This window comes from Patagioenas fasciata, chromosome 4 (genome assembly GCF_037038585.1).
Source record: "Patagioenas fasciata isolate bPatFas1 chromosome 4, bPatFas1.hap1, whole genome shotgun sequence".
NCBI classification, from domain to species: domain Eukaryota; kingdom Metazoa; phylum Chordata; class Aves; order Columbiformes; family Columbidae; genus Patagioenas; species Patagioenas fasciata.
Window position 1 is genome coordinate 44,599,636 of NC_092523.1, and position 16,731 is coordinate 44,616,366.

The 16,731-nt window shown below is 37.6% G+C and overlaps 1 protein-coding gene across 9 annotated transcripts in view; it reads right to left on the bottom strand.

The window, feature by feature from the left end:
- The window catches only part of RAPGEF2 (Rap guanine nucleotide exchange factor 2), a 187,506-nt gene that overhangs the window by 54,628 nt on the left and 116,147 nt on the right, over positions 1 to 16,731 (bottom strand). The window contains exon 1 of one of the 9 annotated variants that reach the window (XM_071807747.1): positions 16,006 to 16,501. The exons of 7 other annotated variants lie outside the window; for them this stretch is intronic. In XM_071807747.1, the coding sequence (XP_071663848.1) occupies positions 16,006 to 16,065 (60 nt within the window). In that variant the 5' untranslated portion in view covers positions 16,066 to 16,501. Of the gene's footprint in view, positions 1 to 16,005; positions 16,502 to 16,731 lie in introns of those variants that run through there. One more of the 9 variants, XM_065836102.2, reaches the window with a different exon arrangement.

Sequence of the window (16,731 nt, forward strand, 5' to 3'; positions counted from 1 at the left end):
TGCTCTGGGGATCAAAATAAAGAGACTGTGCTACAATTGTTTTCACTGTGGATATACATTTAAGTACCAACAACTCTCTGGCAACCTCAACCACCTGAAGAAACATGGTCTCTCCTCTCACAGCATTTAAGTAATTTTACCTCACCTGGCATTAATAACAGTCCTATTTGCATGGGATAGGTTGATTTTACAGAGAACACAATTTCTCTGACACTGTGTACGCTCTTCCATCTCCTTCACAGAAAAATATCTGTGCCTCTGTCTTAATCACTGGAAGATATTTGTTCTTTCTGTTAAAATTTTTCCCAAACAATGAAGTGGAAGAGAAACCTTGCAGAATGGACTATGAAGGCTTTTCAGGTCTTCCTCCACTTTTTTCACTAGCAGTATCTGATGTTTTATATTGATCAGTTTGGTTTGGTTTATAAAAGTCTATAACTCAGATCAGAACCCATCTTTGAACAGCAGTGCAAAGTGTGAGAAGCAGAATCCCTATTCCAGTATATTATGTCTGCATATGTACAAGGCCATACCATAACCACGTCACTCATGGGTAGTATCCCACCGCTTCAGCCAAGCACTCGCATTTGGAGCCCTCACAGAGCTGGCACAGCTCATGCCCACACACAAATTAACAGCTTCCAAAAAACGCTGACTGCATAGGGAAGGGAATTCATGTTGTGGAAATCTCTGTAATGAAACGTGACAACTAGGGAGAGGCACTGCACCATAGTTGCAGATCAGGCTGCAGGAAAGACCCTTCTGAGGTGTTTCAGTTGACTTCTGAAATATCTCTAGGGTAGGAGTGCAGAAAACTGAGCTCAACCACTGAACTTCAGTAAAAGCTCCCCATTATTTAATAACAATAGACATGGAGGGCAACAAATTAATAAAGCCTGGTTTTGCAGAGATTTCTCTCTTGGGAATAACCGATTTACATACTAATCATAATACATGTTTCAGTTGACATTTTCCTCTCAGTTCGATATTTCTAAATACTTCCTCTTGGGGCATTTAATACCTTGAAATCTACTGCTGGGCTGGAAAGTAAAAGGCCTACTTTCAGGACTTTCAGAGACCTCTAAGGTTAAATTTTGAACTCTTTGGCCTCTTACAAGTAACTGTGGGAAAGGAAAAAATAAAGAACCTGGTCATATATCTTGTTTCCACTGGAAATCAGAGAAAATATTTATGTCTTAGGATGCAAAAGCAAACAAAGTTCAAAAACACTTATGTGGGCACATATGTTTACAGGAAATTTTAACTCAAACATTTTTGAGCAAGATGTTTTAAATCCTGCAGAACACTTTAATTGAGGGGATGCCCATGTATACCTCATATATAGACTCATTTGCGGTTTCTTCTATAGCAGTTTAGCAAGTAGACATGGAGGATGCTGAAAAAAATCACACCAGCAGAGGTAAAAACTGATGGCATCTGCAGTCAGATTTTATTTTCAGTTTTAAAGCACCACTCAGGATTGAGGCTAGCCCAAATGTGAAAACATCTATCCTCGTACAATTTGAAGTATTGAAGTCTCCATCAGTAGGGCATTCTTACAACATGTATCTCATTTCATGATTGCGGAACTCTAGTCAATTTAACTAAGCTTGGTTAAGTTTTTCAAACACTCATGATGGGATATGTCACTTCTGAACTGTAGCTGTGTAATGTGAACTACTTCATTTTGCTCCTGAAATATAGCACTGAGTTTTATTGCACTGAACTAACTTACAATAGTAAAAGAAATCAAAGTGAATTGATCCTAGAATTAAAAAAAAAAAAAGCGACTCAAGTAATTTTTATTTTTTAAAGATGGAATATAAAAAAATGACAGATATAGGAAAGATCTTAGAATTTCCCTCTTGCCAAATGGGAGGAAAAAACAAAACAAAAACAAAACCCAAAACATGAACAGCCCCCCGCCACAAAGAAAAAAAAGAACACCACACAAAAAACCCCAAACCAATACCAAACAATAAACAAAAAACCACAAACAAACAAAACCCCAAAAACAAAAATAAACCACACACATACACCCCCAAGAAAAACCCGCACCACATCAAACATATTGGCAAATGTGTTGGTGCAAAAAGACACTGTTGCTACAAGGAATGACTCCTACTTGCAGTAAAAGAAGTGGTATGAGATTACTTTGAGACAATACCCAAGAATCTAGGTACTTATCTGTCAGAAATGATGGCAAAAAGTTTCTGCATATCAGCTAATCAGAAGGTGACTGAAATGCTAAGGTGACACAGGAGAACACAATGAGATCACAGCATGTGCCATCCAAAAATAGAGAATTTCTCAGCTCTTCTTCATGGTCCCAGCAGAGATCTTACTTAGAAGTGTTGCACACATTCCCAGCTATACGTATTTGCAATAAAGAGGGACTGAAAGTCATACACATACACAGTCAGAGGAGAGCTATCAGGATTATCAGAAGAACGAGTATTTTGAGAAAGTGCAAGAGAAGCACGGGTTATCCAGCCCAGTCTGAGAGGGGGTATATTCACTATCTAGAAAAAGAAAGGAGGAAAAAGCAATATTTCCAGTAAAAGGCAATGCAGGGGCAAAGCCTAATGAGCAGCAAGTTGAAAGAAATTTGCTGCCTAATGAACCACAGAGATTCTCAAAACCAGACTCAACAGGACCTGTAGTAGAGAAGGTTTTCAAACCCAAGCTAGACAAAGTTATGGGTGTGCTGTGCAACAGTGTATAATGGCAGTGACCCAGAAAATCTCTTCCAGATCCATGTCACTCCTCCACCCAAAAAAATCTAAAGCCAGTCTGGATTTTTATATATTTATCATTCAGAAGTGGCATCACCAAATGAGGAAAAGAAAAAACACAAAAATCAACATGATTACTATAATAACATTTTAGATATTCTTACTGGTAGCTTCTTAATTAAGACTTAAGTATTCTGTACACTTTCAAGGAATGTTTTTTTTAAATATATAGATACATAGGGAGTTGCTGTGCAGAGATGTAAGAACAGGAGATTTCCATTTGTACATGGAGTCTTACCTCTACGAAACACCAAGTTTATTGGAAGAAATATTATGAAGATTAAAGACATGACAATTCATGGGCAATTAAACGTATAATTTTTTTCAAGTCTTCTGGTTGCAGCCATGTCAATGTCAAACTCTGAGTTTTAACTGAAGGATTATCTTTGCTCTATTGTATCAAGGAATAGTTCATGAGAAAAGTGGTGGTGTTTTTTTTTCTCCTAATACAACAACTGTGCTTTTCAGTGACTTAAGCAATAGGAGAGGAACATGTACAATTTCTTCTGCTAATGACTGGCTCCAAATAAGAAATCATGCACTGCAGCTACTTCTTTTCCATGTGTTTGTTCTACAATGAAAAGTTTCCTCTATTTTCCTTGTCTGACAATGAAAGATGCACATTTTTTGCTTTACCTCAAGCAAAAAAACTGAAGAAACACAATATTGCGGGATGCACATTCTCAGCACACAGGAGGCTATGAAAGTGCTTGCTCAACCTTGTTTTTAAGAATAACTTGACTCTAGCCTTCTTTGATATAAAGCAAAAGTCTATGACAATAATTAAAGTATTAAGATTCTTAATTGTGTATCTCAAAATAAAAATACAAAATTTTTAAAAATGGTTGCTAAAAAGAAAAGGTAAATAATTTTGCCTTAAAATAGGGATTATATTTTTAAAATAAGCCAATTTTGGAAAAAAGTTATATATAATACTTCTGAGGCTGATATACAGATGGCAAAAAGGTTTCATATTTGCATTATAAAGTAATATATGTAATGTCTCACTTCTTCTGGATAATAAAAATAGCACAGCAACAAGACAACTTGCTCAAAATATTTTTAAATGATAACCATTTCCCTTTATAGATGACTAATGTTGCAAAATCCTAAAATAGTATGATTTTACCTTATCTATGATTTTTAAAGCTATATTAACATGCTTACTAAGCAGCTTTATTACTTAATTTAAGAGTTTTGAAAGTGCAACTGTACTCAGGTCATAGCAACATAACAGCAGTGAATATTGCTTTAACATCCCCAGCTTTGATTGTTACATAATGTAATTTACATTTTCCCTTCGTACGGTAACCAAAGAAAATTATTGAAAATTTTTCATACTGACACAAACTTTTAAAACTGTACATGGTATCATGTGTTCCTAACAGCCCCAGATTTTTGTTGCACAGAAGATTCTGACTTCTTTAAACTAGCAAGAATATTTATTGGCTTGGACAAAACACCTGCTTATGCATGCTCACTGTGATCATAGGAAGGGAAAAAGGACTGTTTCTCTCCTCTTCACAAAAGAGTTTTTGGGAAGTGTAAAGATGTTCCCTAAATTCTGAACCATGGTGCGGAAAGAATTGTGCAAAGTCATTTGAAATTATTTACCCAAATCAACACAGAGGATCTTTTATATTGATAATATCTTCATCGAATTTTGAAACAACCTGCATAGTGTTTCTTTGTAGTTTAAGTGGCAGTTATTAAAAACTGTAATATCAAATCACCTAACTTATGAATGTTCACAACAACATATTCACAAGATAAGCAAAACTACAAGACCCCACATGGAGCTTGCTAAAACCAAAGCTGCTGCAGAGCAAGAAGGCACTGTCAATTGAATTGAAGCACTATATTATTCTGCTAAGAACATTGACATTCAGATGTCATTTCTGGAAATTTATCTATTTGTGTCCGTGCAGGTGAGCACACAGAGTATAAATCTTCCCTTATATTCCCACCTTAGGTCAACGGCACACTAAAGTCACAATCCATGCAGCAACATCTATATTCTGACACCATGAAATATTTCAATGGTGTTTATTCAGAAAGAATTTAAAGCAGAGATTGCCAAGCTGCAGAAAAATAAACAGCACAGAAATCAGCTAGAAATACTGGGACCAATAACTGAAGTCCATTCTGCAAAAACAATTAATGAAGTTCATTTTTTTTTCTCCCCCCTATCAGAAGATAAGCTCTGGAGACTCAGGATCGCAAAATCACAGAATGTTAGGGATTGGAAGGGACCTCAAAAGATCACCTAGTCCAATCCCCCCACCGGAGCAGGAACACCTAGATGAGGTTACACAGGAAGGTGTCCAGGCAGGTTTCGAATGCCTCCAGAGTAGGAGACTCCACAACCCCCCTAGGCAGCCTGTTCCAGTGCTCTGTTACCCTCACTGAGAAGAAGTTTCTTCTCAAATTTAAGTGGAACCTCTTGTGTTCCAGCTTGAACCCATTACCCCTTGTCCTACCGTTGGTTGTCACCCAAAATGGAGCCTGGCTCCATCCTCATGACACTCACCCTTTACATATCTATAAACATTAATGAGGCCACCTCTCAGTCTCCACTTCTCCAAACGAAAGAGACCCAGCTCCCTCAGCCTTTCCTCATAAGGGAGATGCTCCACTGCCTTAATCATCTTTGTTGCCCTGCACTGGACTCTCTCCAGCAGTTCCCTGTCCTTCTTGAACTGAGGGGCCCAGAACTGGACACAGTATTCCAGGTGTGGTCTCACCAGGGCAGAGTAGAGGGGAAGGAGAACCTCTCTGGACCTACTAATCACCACAAGGGCACAGTGCTGGCCCATGGTCATCCTGCTGTCCACCAGGGCCCCCCAGGTCCCTTTCCCCTACACTGCTCTCTAACAGGTCATTCCCCAACTTATACTGGAACCTGGGCTTGTTCCTACCCAGATGCAAGACTCTACATTTGCCCTTGTTATGTGCATGTGCATCACCTACTGCATTAGGTCACCTTGCAATAACCAGAAAAATTTTTACTGCTGATTTATGAGCGCGCTAGAATGGTCTTTGCTATAAACACCCCATGGTGCAAGATATTAAGAAGGATAATTTCTTTCATAAAAGTGGTAAGCATTTTAGCCATGCACTACATTAAAAATTTTATGTCCGCATGTCAAACTGAATAAAAACCCTGCTGGAACATTGAACCTCCACTTTAAAACAAAACAAAACAAAAAAACCCTCAAACCACTAACTCGGGAATTCCCAATTTTAGTTTTCCCTGGGTAACATAATCACAGAAAGAATACTAATGTACAATACTAATGGAAGTGGCAGGTGTAGGAGTGACATTCAACCATCTAAACAACCTCTTGCTTCAACAGGAAAGAAGCAGATAACTAGATTTTATGTATATGCCTGCTGATATGCAGCCACTGTTTGTGAAACTATGATTCGGTATCCATTTATTTAGAAATAGTAGCTGTATTCCAGGACCTTGGAAACTCTCTGCTAAATAGAAAAATCAGAAATTCTTTGCTCTGAAGTGCAAGAAATCAGTCATCTTCTCAGAAAACAAAACAAAAACAACAACAACAACAAAAAACTACACCACACAAAAACAAAACCAGAAGACTGGTATCGACTAAAAGAACCTATTGCTTTGAGAACAACCAATACTGAAAAGGACAGAAACTCCTGGAGTCAGAAAAATTTGCCCAAATCACACACCAGCAGCCGAGGTACATCGAAAGCATACAAGCTTCTACAGTTATTAACAGAAACACTGCTTTCATTTTAGTCTGGTCTTTATTCTGCTCTTACAGCTATGAACAGTTTCACTTTAAAAATCATTAGTACATGTCTTTGTTGCCTTAAAAATATATAGTGGACCACCACTGCCAGACACAGAGTTAATTACTTAAGTAGAACACTTTACAAAGGCCAAGAAATCCATAAATTCATGCATTTTCTTTTTCCTTATGGTTCCTTAAAAGTGAGGACAATGGGAAAAAGATCCTTCTACATTTTTTATGGATATTTCAAACAAAAGCCCCCTATAGTCAGCTTCTCATTCTAAGGCCAAAAGAATCTCGTAAAAATCCACAAGTGATGTGGGTCAAAACTGAAAAGGCAAGCACACCAGGGAGACACATCCAAGTCTGATATCTGGCTCTTTCCTGAGCAATCTAGAAGAGTAAAGAGCTACTGCCTACCAAGTATTTGGAAGATTTTTTTTTCCTAGCTTGTTATCAGGAATACATTAAGATTTAGAGGTCAAGCTGTACTCTGATCAGTAGCACAGCAGAGGCAGAGAGTGTACAATGCATGTTTTGGAGTACCTTCAGCCGCTTACATGTAAGAAAGAACAAAAGAAATATATCAAGAGTACAAAAAATGTAGTTGGGTTAAAATGAGAACAGTGCTGACAGTTCAACAAGCCTAGAATATAAATATAGTTAACTAAGAAGTAATTCCCACAATTCAGTTTAGATTTCCCAAAATCCAGAATGATTATTTCTTTCAACCACAACCTAATACATCCAAGTTTTCAGGTACAATGTCCTCCATCACCCTGTTTTCAAGACACTGATCCCAGTTACCATTACCAAATTTATAGCCCAGTTCTGCAGCCACATTCCTTTTTTCCAGGCATTACCATGCCCTTTCACATCATCCCACGTCAGACCTTTCTGACACTTGTGTAACTCCTACAGCATTTGGAGCGCAGCAGCAGCAGACAGGCATTTAGGAAACAATGCTATGGATGGAGTCCTAAGAGCACACACCAGCTCTCATTCTCCTGGCTCTGCAGGAATAACAGCAGCACAGAACAGTAAAAGCCTATTTTTAACTATAAAGCAAGCCAACATGACTAAATGCATGAAGGGAACAGACCTAAAAAATAGCATGATGTCTTTTTTACGAAATCATTGATCAGAGGAGGGGGAAGAAAAAACAAAGCTTAAATCCATTTTTCTTACTTGCAAAGTCACAGTTTGGAGTCAAGCTATAAACTAAGAAATCCTACCCAGCTGATGTGTCCAAATGACCCAGCATACAGCACCTGTGCTTGTAAGCAAGCAAGCTGACAGGCTGCAGTCATATAAAACGGGGCAATATTTATAGACTGAGTGAAAAAAAAAAAATCACAGGTTGAGGAATTTTGACCACTGCATTATTGTCTGGGTTTGCAATGTGGTTCCTGGCTGTTCACATACCTCTGAAGGTGAGGTAACTGCAGTTACCAAGAGGATGCATTACTGCTACCAAACACCGGCATTTGGTCACCAGCCAACCCTGGATCAGTTGTAAATAAGCAATCTACAGGTAGAAAGTCACAATTACTATATGGAGCTACATTTTGTGATCACCATGGCATCTGTTAGCTTATTAGATGCTAAATGCAGCTTTCATGTAATACTTTGTATCTTTTTGCATACTATCTCAAGAACCTACTTTCCCTTGATTTTGAAAAGCAACTGGGTCTTGATCCAAGTCAAGAAGCTAGGGGCTGAAAGAGAACGTTGGTGTTAAACAAGCTATTACATTCCCAGTCCAAAGGAGAAGCATCAACTCTATTATAAGCTGCAAATGTCATGGAGGCATGCATACATATGAGTGCAGAGAGTCACAGTCATCTTCACATTCAAGGCAAAATCTTCACATTTTGTCAAACACTGCAGAGATTTCTGTTGTCATTTACAGTGACTGACTAAACTGGAACTCAGAAGACATGTTAAAAAAAAATCAGAAAGCCTCACTGAATTAAAGGAGGGGAACTCACACTCCCATCCAATTTGAAACAGACTGAATTATTTGGTACCTTTTTAAGGTACCCCAGACAGGTTTTGGTAGGAGTGGCATATTACAGGAGACATCAACTTGACTGCCAGTAACAGGGGACTTGGGAAAGGCTAGAACACTAGCCAGCCCAAGCTGTGAGATATAGGAGGCTACTCCCCATTTAGGAAAATCCTCTTTCACTTTTCATGAAAACAGAAATAAACATGCTGGGATTTTGTGTTCAACATTTGTAATAGAGACCATGGATCACTAAAAAATATGATGCCCTTACTTTTATCTTAGGTTTAGGTTTTTACACACACTTATGTAAGTAAATCAGGCACTAGCTCATCTCCACCTCTATGTCTCAGATGTATTAGGGACTAAGCAGCATCACTATTTGGGTCAGGTGCTATGTTAACATAAGGCTATTTACCTTCAATATCACCCACACAAAAGCATCACAATCTGTTTTCCTTCATCTGCCCTTCTAGTGTCCCCATACAAACATGGGTTTAGGAAGGAATGACAAACACTCCATTAAATTCCAGCTGCTGGGCATACGATCAGCTTTCACAAGCAACCCACTGAGCAGCACTCGGAGACCCTGCCAGTACAGTTTATTCTTCCTGTAGTTTTCAGCTGAATCATCACTACCTCAAAATGAACAGAAAAAAAAAAAAAAAAGACTACTGGCAAGCTGACAAAATTGGAGGAACAACCAACCATCCAGTACTGGGATGCCATATGAGTGTCAGTTACATTTCAGGAACAGATTGATGGGTTAAACACGCAGAAGTTAGAATCCTAAAAAGCCTGCAGACTTGCAGGGGTCATCCCACACTACTCGCGTGCTACAGCTACCAGATTCTTAAATACCGTATTGGAAATGAAGTATGGCAGGTACAAGGTTCTTTGGTCAAGGATAAATATTGAGACATTAATACCTAATTTTTCTCAAATCCTTAACATAACTATACTAGTCATGTAGGGTTCTTCACAGTCAGTAGTACTTGTCATCCATTAGCAATAAAGAACACTGGAAACATGGCTTCAGTATTACTCCCGAAATACCTTACTATCAATATTTTTTTCTTGCATTTCTAATAATTTTTAAATTTAGAGAATGATAACAAGAATGCATCAATAATAGTAAATGAAAATAATTATGAGTCGAGTTATATATTTACTGTTGCAACTATGATATCAAAACTGAAAATCAGACATTAATAAAATTACCCTGAGATTCTCAAAACCTTGTATTTATTTCAGTCAGAAAAAAAAAAAAAAAATCACACCACTGTGTATCCAGGAAAGGGTTAGTAAAATTAGTTCAGCTTTTCAAACATCAAGGATGCTGTTAAGGACTAACTTATAGCAATTTAAAGCCTGGAAGACATCAAGGAATAAAACCCACCTAAGATAGCTGAAGAAAAATGAACTTTAAATACGCTTTAAAAGAAACCTTATTCTTAAGAGTTTCCAGCATCAACATCATTCATTATCCTAGAGAGTTGATAGTCTGGACACAGTTTGAATATTTATCCAATTCTAGTTTACAAATTAGAAATCATGGTTCTTAACACTCAGATTGTTAAACCAGGTGCAGTTATCTTTTGACACCTCATTGATTCTGCAAACAACCCGTAAGACTATCAAGTACAGAAGTATTTTGCAGATGAGCTTCAGGTCATCTCTGCAGTAGATATAGAACACAAGACACTCTTCCTTAATTTTGCAAACCAGAGTAGTACTATCGGCAGCAATCACAACCGCAAAAACAAGCAAGATAACTGCCAGCAGTTTCCAATCCTTTTATAAACCACATCTTTCTTTGCATATCTCTGAGATTCCCTGCCCTATGTAACTAAAAATGTAATTTTCAAAAATCTTATGTACTTCATCTTGCTGAAATATTTTTATAGGTTGATTTGCTAAAATGTTCAGTTTATGCACGTGGAAATTTTTTAAGTACAAGAATAAGTACCACCCTTTAAAACTCTCAAGCCCCCATTCTGCACAGGAACATAAATATTCTGCAGGTGGAAGAACCAACTTGAGGTACAGAGGCACAGGATTTCCTTAGCTGACTGTGCTTGCTTCTACTTACAATGGACTTCATGCTACTCCACATGCATATTGCTAATTCCCAGATATTTTAACCTCAGCTGTTTAGCACACCACATTCCATCATCTTATGCTTTTTAGAGCTTCTACTATTCCTATGTCTTCATGAGCTTGTTCAAACAGAAGCAAACCAACAGTACCTTGGGGGCTTTAGGATCTTTTATTTCTTTGGACTTCCGGGGTTTTTTTGTTTGTTTGGGGTTTTTTTGGTTTTGTTTGTTTGTTTTAATTCTTGGTTTTCAGCAGTTCTCAATTTCAGCAGGATTTTTAGAATCCCTGAAGATCAGGCAGGAGAGCCTATAGTTTAGTAATGATAAGTAATATTAGTCTGTTATCGCAAAATAGCAATTTGGAAGAAGCTAACATCCCTTTCCAGGTTCACATGTGTATTTTGGATATAAACGAAACATTTTAGTGCGCACCATCATAAATTTCACTTTGCAACACTTTAACACCACCTCTACATTTGGTCATTTTGGAACATAAACCAAAACTGATAATTTTGAGCTTCCCAATTCTCATCGTAAGGCCTGAACTTTTCCTGCTTCATAAACTTGCTGAACAAATGCCCTAGTGTGAGCTTTTCTACACCAACAATCGCTGCTGACCTGAAAAATTTCAGCTACTTCTTAAGAAGGTATAGAAAGCAGTTTTGTGCACACACACACAATATATATATAGATGGTGGAAGCTTTATTGTGGTTTGGGTTGGGTTTTTTTGTTTGTTTTGGTTGGTTGGGGTCTGCAGCTTTGTTTTGGTTAATTTTCCTCTCCCACTCAAGTACGTTGTGTAATCCCCAAGCCTTGAAACAGTAACAGAAAGATGGCAGGACATCTCCTATGTGCCAAGGATGTTTTCATTGCCATCTCTACAGGTCACTAATGCATTCAACTGTCCTTCCTATGAAATGACCCAAATTTTGCTATTTATAAGCTTTCGAGAAAATCTACAGTTAAATGTTGTCCTCGAGAACAGGAATTTAGCCAGAGTCTACCACTGATCTCTGGGAGGATGCCAGGCAAGTCACTTAAAATCAGCCTTTCAGACGATCATTAGGCCAGGGGGTGCCTGAATTGGACCAATACACAGATAATTCAAATAACAAAATCCATACTTTGTACACTTAATTATGACAAGCTATGCTGAGAAATAAGCATCTTAAGTTCTCAAAATTCTGTCCTTTTTACCAAAGACTTGCTTCAGCAGAGCTACCTGAAAAATGAAGATAATGTCCCCCTACACTACTTTAATGAATCAAAGGAACACTGTAGTTACAAACACCTAGAAAAAGCCACAGAAGAAAAATAAAATTAATGCTCTCATCTTCTGAGTAGGACTTGAATAGTATGCCATAAACACAACCAGGCCATTTAAGTGATGAAGCTAGCACAAAATATCAAACAGCTGCTCATTAAACCAAAGCTATCCATCTTGAGATGAATTTTGTGGAAGATACATGGTCATATAATTAAAGACTGTATCATAATGCACCTATCAAGAGGCAAAATACTATTGCTAATCACATGAAAAATCCACAAGTCCTTTATTGGTCTAGAGAGGACATTTTTCTCAAACTATACAAATTAAAAGGAAAGAAATAACCAGAAGGGGTGAAACCAGAAATCTGCTTTCAATAAGCAATAAAAATAAAGGTGCCTAACAACAACAGAAAAAAAATCTGTATCACATCTCAGTGCAATGTAATTAAGTTGAACAAAATCACAACCACCAGCAGCTACAGTAGCTATTAGGTTACTACCTAGTTGGAGTTCTTTTTCATACATTTCTTTTTTTTCCATATATATAAAAATAAATGTCCAGGTATGATGCCACCTCAGATTGTTCAGCTTATCAAGCATAGCTACCTGATCACATCATCACACCTCTCTTTCCCATGTCTTACTAGTGTTGCTTAATGCTCACTCAAAGGACAAATATCTATCCTAGGTTAGCTTTAGCGTGTAAATGATAGAACAATACTGATGATCTCTTCCAGAAAATTATGCTTATTCTGTATAGTTCTAGATTTCTCAGGAAAGAACACCAACCAACACCCTCACCACACTAAAATAACCATATTTGAACAACTACCACTCAGTACTATTCTTCAGAACACCACTTATTTCCTTCTCATTCTTGGGAGTTAGTGGGCCCCCTCACACAAGCCACAAATCTTTGCGATCTAAAATATGGTAAGAACAAGCAAAAGATTTGACTTATTGCTTTCAATATTTTTTAAGCAATTCAAGACAGGTCACACACATCAAAAGACTGCAGTAGCTACAGGATCACTCAAGGGGAATGACTGGGTTGGCAGTGAAACATCCTTTAATAGCAGACTTTATTGAAATAATACCCAAAGTAAAAAGGAAACTTATCCTTTCTTAAAGGTTGTGCATAAGTCACTCCAATGTATCCTTCAATTCATAAGCTGTTAATCATTACAGTCATGAAAGAACTATGTATCTCAAGTCATTATACCTGTCAACTTTCCCTCCGCCAACCCCCCCTCCCAAATAACCTGGAGAAAAGTTCCTACAAACAACACATACAAGGGAAAATGAGATAGAAATGCACCACTTTAGAAGGCCTGAGTCTACTGTGGAAACCTCCATAAGCTAAATCTTGATGTGAGTTTTCCATATAATAAAGCAGGTATACAACAGAATGTTTGAAACTGTTCAGGAGACAGTTGTTTCAACATTGACAAAATGACCATTTTTGAAACATCCTCCTAACATTTATGAATAGGAAAATTACAATGACAGCACTATAAAGGCAGCTGAGAGGACACAAAACCAGCAAGGATACAGCCAGATAGAACAAACCTACTGAACTACACAAGACCTGGTTAAGTACTTTAAACACAAGAACTAAGCAGAATGCCTTTTTCAACTATACTGCTTTCATTTCCCTGCCATCTTTCACTCAGAATGTACTTTTACTCCCTGTTCAGCAGACAACAACAGTTGTGTGTCAAGAAACATCACCTTCAATTGTGTATCAAGGATCAACAGCTTCAGATAGGTGTACATTGCACTGCTTTAAACTCTCCTAATTTATGAAACGTTAGGCATGTAGGGTCAGTACACCTGATTGGTGCTGCTGATTTTATTTCTTATATTAAGTAATCTAGGAAACGCAAAACAATTTTTCTTTTCCTCCCTCCATTCTTACCATGATGAACACAACGGCCAGTCTGCATACCATTTTCACAGAACAATAGATTTAAACCATATCCTTCATTCCTTAACTAAACTACTGTGAAATCAAGATTTAACAGCATTAACTAAAATTATTTCACAGTATTTTGTGAAATCTTGCACAGGAGATTTTTGCATTCAGTTCCAGATTGTCCCAGCAAATCAAGCGTGAGACTCTAGGCAAGGATGTCACAGAAGTAATTAAGGCTCTCCCCTTGAAATAAGATCAAGTCAGATGTCAATAAGAGATTTAGGATTCTGGGAACATACTAACATGAAAATAACTCATCACCAAAAATTACTAATTCAGTAAGTTTTCCTTTTAGGCAATGCAAGACAAAGTCTGAAACTCCAAGCTTGCCTTCTCTCTCTACCAAGAATTCACATTCTTCAGTTCCATTTTCCAAGCAAAATAACCTCTACCTGGAGAGCAAGCATGGAAAAGTTTCGTTGCCAAAGTGGTGTTTTTTGCTGAGCTACATTGTCTCCTCACAGTTTCATTTTAAAACTCTATGTAAACTCTAAGCTATGGCTTTTGTTCATGCAAAATATGCAATTGTGTGCCAGACCTATGTCAAGGTAAGATTTCTTTCTCTCACATATGTGGGCATTTCTCAAGGTAAACAAATTTTCTTGCAGAGTGATACCTTGACCTTTTCCCTCTTACTGTTCCTACATTCTGGTCCAGAGAGTGAAATTTCTCTCTGTTATTTAATTTACTCAAAGTAATACAACTAAAATATGACAGAGCTTGTAACAGAGTCTCTAAAATGGCAGGTTAATTTTTTCCTTTATCTATAAGCAATTGTTTTTTATTTAGTTAGACTTGCTGTGTTACCAGAACCAAATCTAGAACTTTTCACCAACATTATTTGGAGAGCAGAAAGAGCAGAAAAAAACAATACATATACATCAGCTTTCTCATTTCATTCCTATTTGCAAATTCAAGGTATCTTATTCTCTATCAGCTTCTTCAGTACTTGAGTTTCAGAAGGAAAGGAGAATTTTTTTTAGATTAAGTTCTAAATATTTCATTAACACCAAATGATTTGGTAATGTGAACTCCTTTATACTTAGAATGTAATTAAGAAGGAAAAGGAACAGAACAGTCTACAACAAGAAACTGATGTGTCTGCTACATGCATAAGAAAAATCCACTAGTCACATTCTGAAATGTTTCTAGATTAGTTTCTGTATTTCTATACAATCAAAACTGAATTATTGATGAAAATTTTCTTCCTTTAAAAAGTTCCTACTATCACATCTTGCCAGTATTTATGATTCTTAACTGTATAACATACTGTACACATTCCCATGCAAATTCTAATACACGCTGTGCAGAGAACATATATAATAAATATCTATTCAAGAAACAAATTGTAAGATTGAAAATCGTATTGAACCATATAAAATCTAGCACGAAGATTTAAACATGTTAGCTGAGCAATAAGAAACTATTCTTGTAGAATCTTTGTGTCATGTAAAACATACATTTTTAATTCCTGACACCTGAGGCCTTGTTAAATAATGTTTGCTCTTCTGCTTATGAATGCGTTTTTCCCAAATAAACACAGCCAGCCTATGGGATTAAAGCATGACAAAGGTGTAGCTGACTCATGGGATCAATTAAAAAGCATCCGTACTTACGCCTTTTGTTCATTCCATGTTTTACTAACAGTTTCTGCATTTCCAGCATAAGTGTATCACAGATGTTAAACGCCATGCTACAAGGCAACAGCACACTAGTACCATACACTACACAGAATAAATCTATGCTTATCACCACCTACAATTATATCACTTGTTTTACAGCTTGAATATTTCTTTAAAGTTTTAACAAACTCTAAAGGATTTTAACTGAATGCTCATCGCTTCTTGCCCAATGAAAGTATGTCAGCATTTTTCCAGCCCATTTTTAACATTCAAAAAGAATCTACAGAGTTGCCTTTTCTAAGCTGAAAAGTCTTAAATACAGTCACCGATTCTAATGCCACCTCAGGTACACCCAGTATTAAATTCACAAGCAGAAAAGCCCATGAGCAAGATGACAAGCAGTTTCCATCTCCATGCAGTTTGCCCGTGACAGGTTATTGATAGAACAAACAGAATTTGCAATACTTACTGAGTGTTTCTCCTGCTGGCCCATAACTCCATGGTTAGCTGGGATTGCAAGTGGTTTCATAATGAAGAAATATAAGCTGAACTGAATTTACACATCATGTACCAATTTCTTATGGATGGCAAGTCACCCTCTACAGCGTTAAATTAAAAAGAGGAGGAGGGGGGGAAACCAAGCTAGAGCTAAAAGTGTCACTACTGGTAAGCTCAAAACCCCCCTCGCACTTGTAGTGCAGAGAAGCAGTCCAAACGACAGCGTTAGTCTCCATTTTTCTAACACCGAAAGTCTAAGCATGTCAGGACATACAGAGCCTGATGCAACCCTACATATCCAGCATTCCTCCAAGGGAACAAAACCATTCCCTGAGCCTGGGTAATGGGAAGAAAAAAAAAAGGAGGAAAAAAGCTAAAATGGCTGACTGCACAGAGACTCCCTCAAAAAGGCTTAATACAGTACTATATTAGTCCGGGTGCAGGAACCAGCCTCCAGCATTCAGCCAAGCATTGTTAATACTCCTGTTTCATTTGCAATCACACACACTCATACACGCAGCCTCCCCCCGCTACCCCCCGCCACCACTACCCTCCACTCCCCCAAAATCAGGGCAGAGCACGCGAATAGGGACCTCCTCCCCTGGCTGCTAATGATGCTGACAGAGTAGTGACCAGTGATCTCTGTTCCACTCAGCTAACCAAGTTTGCACAATTAATCTTAGCAGCATGACATTGA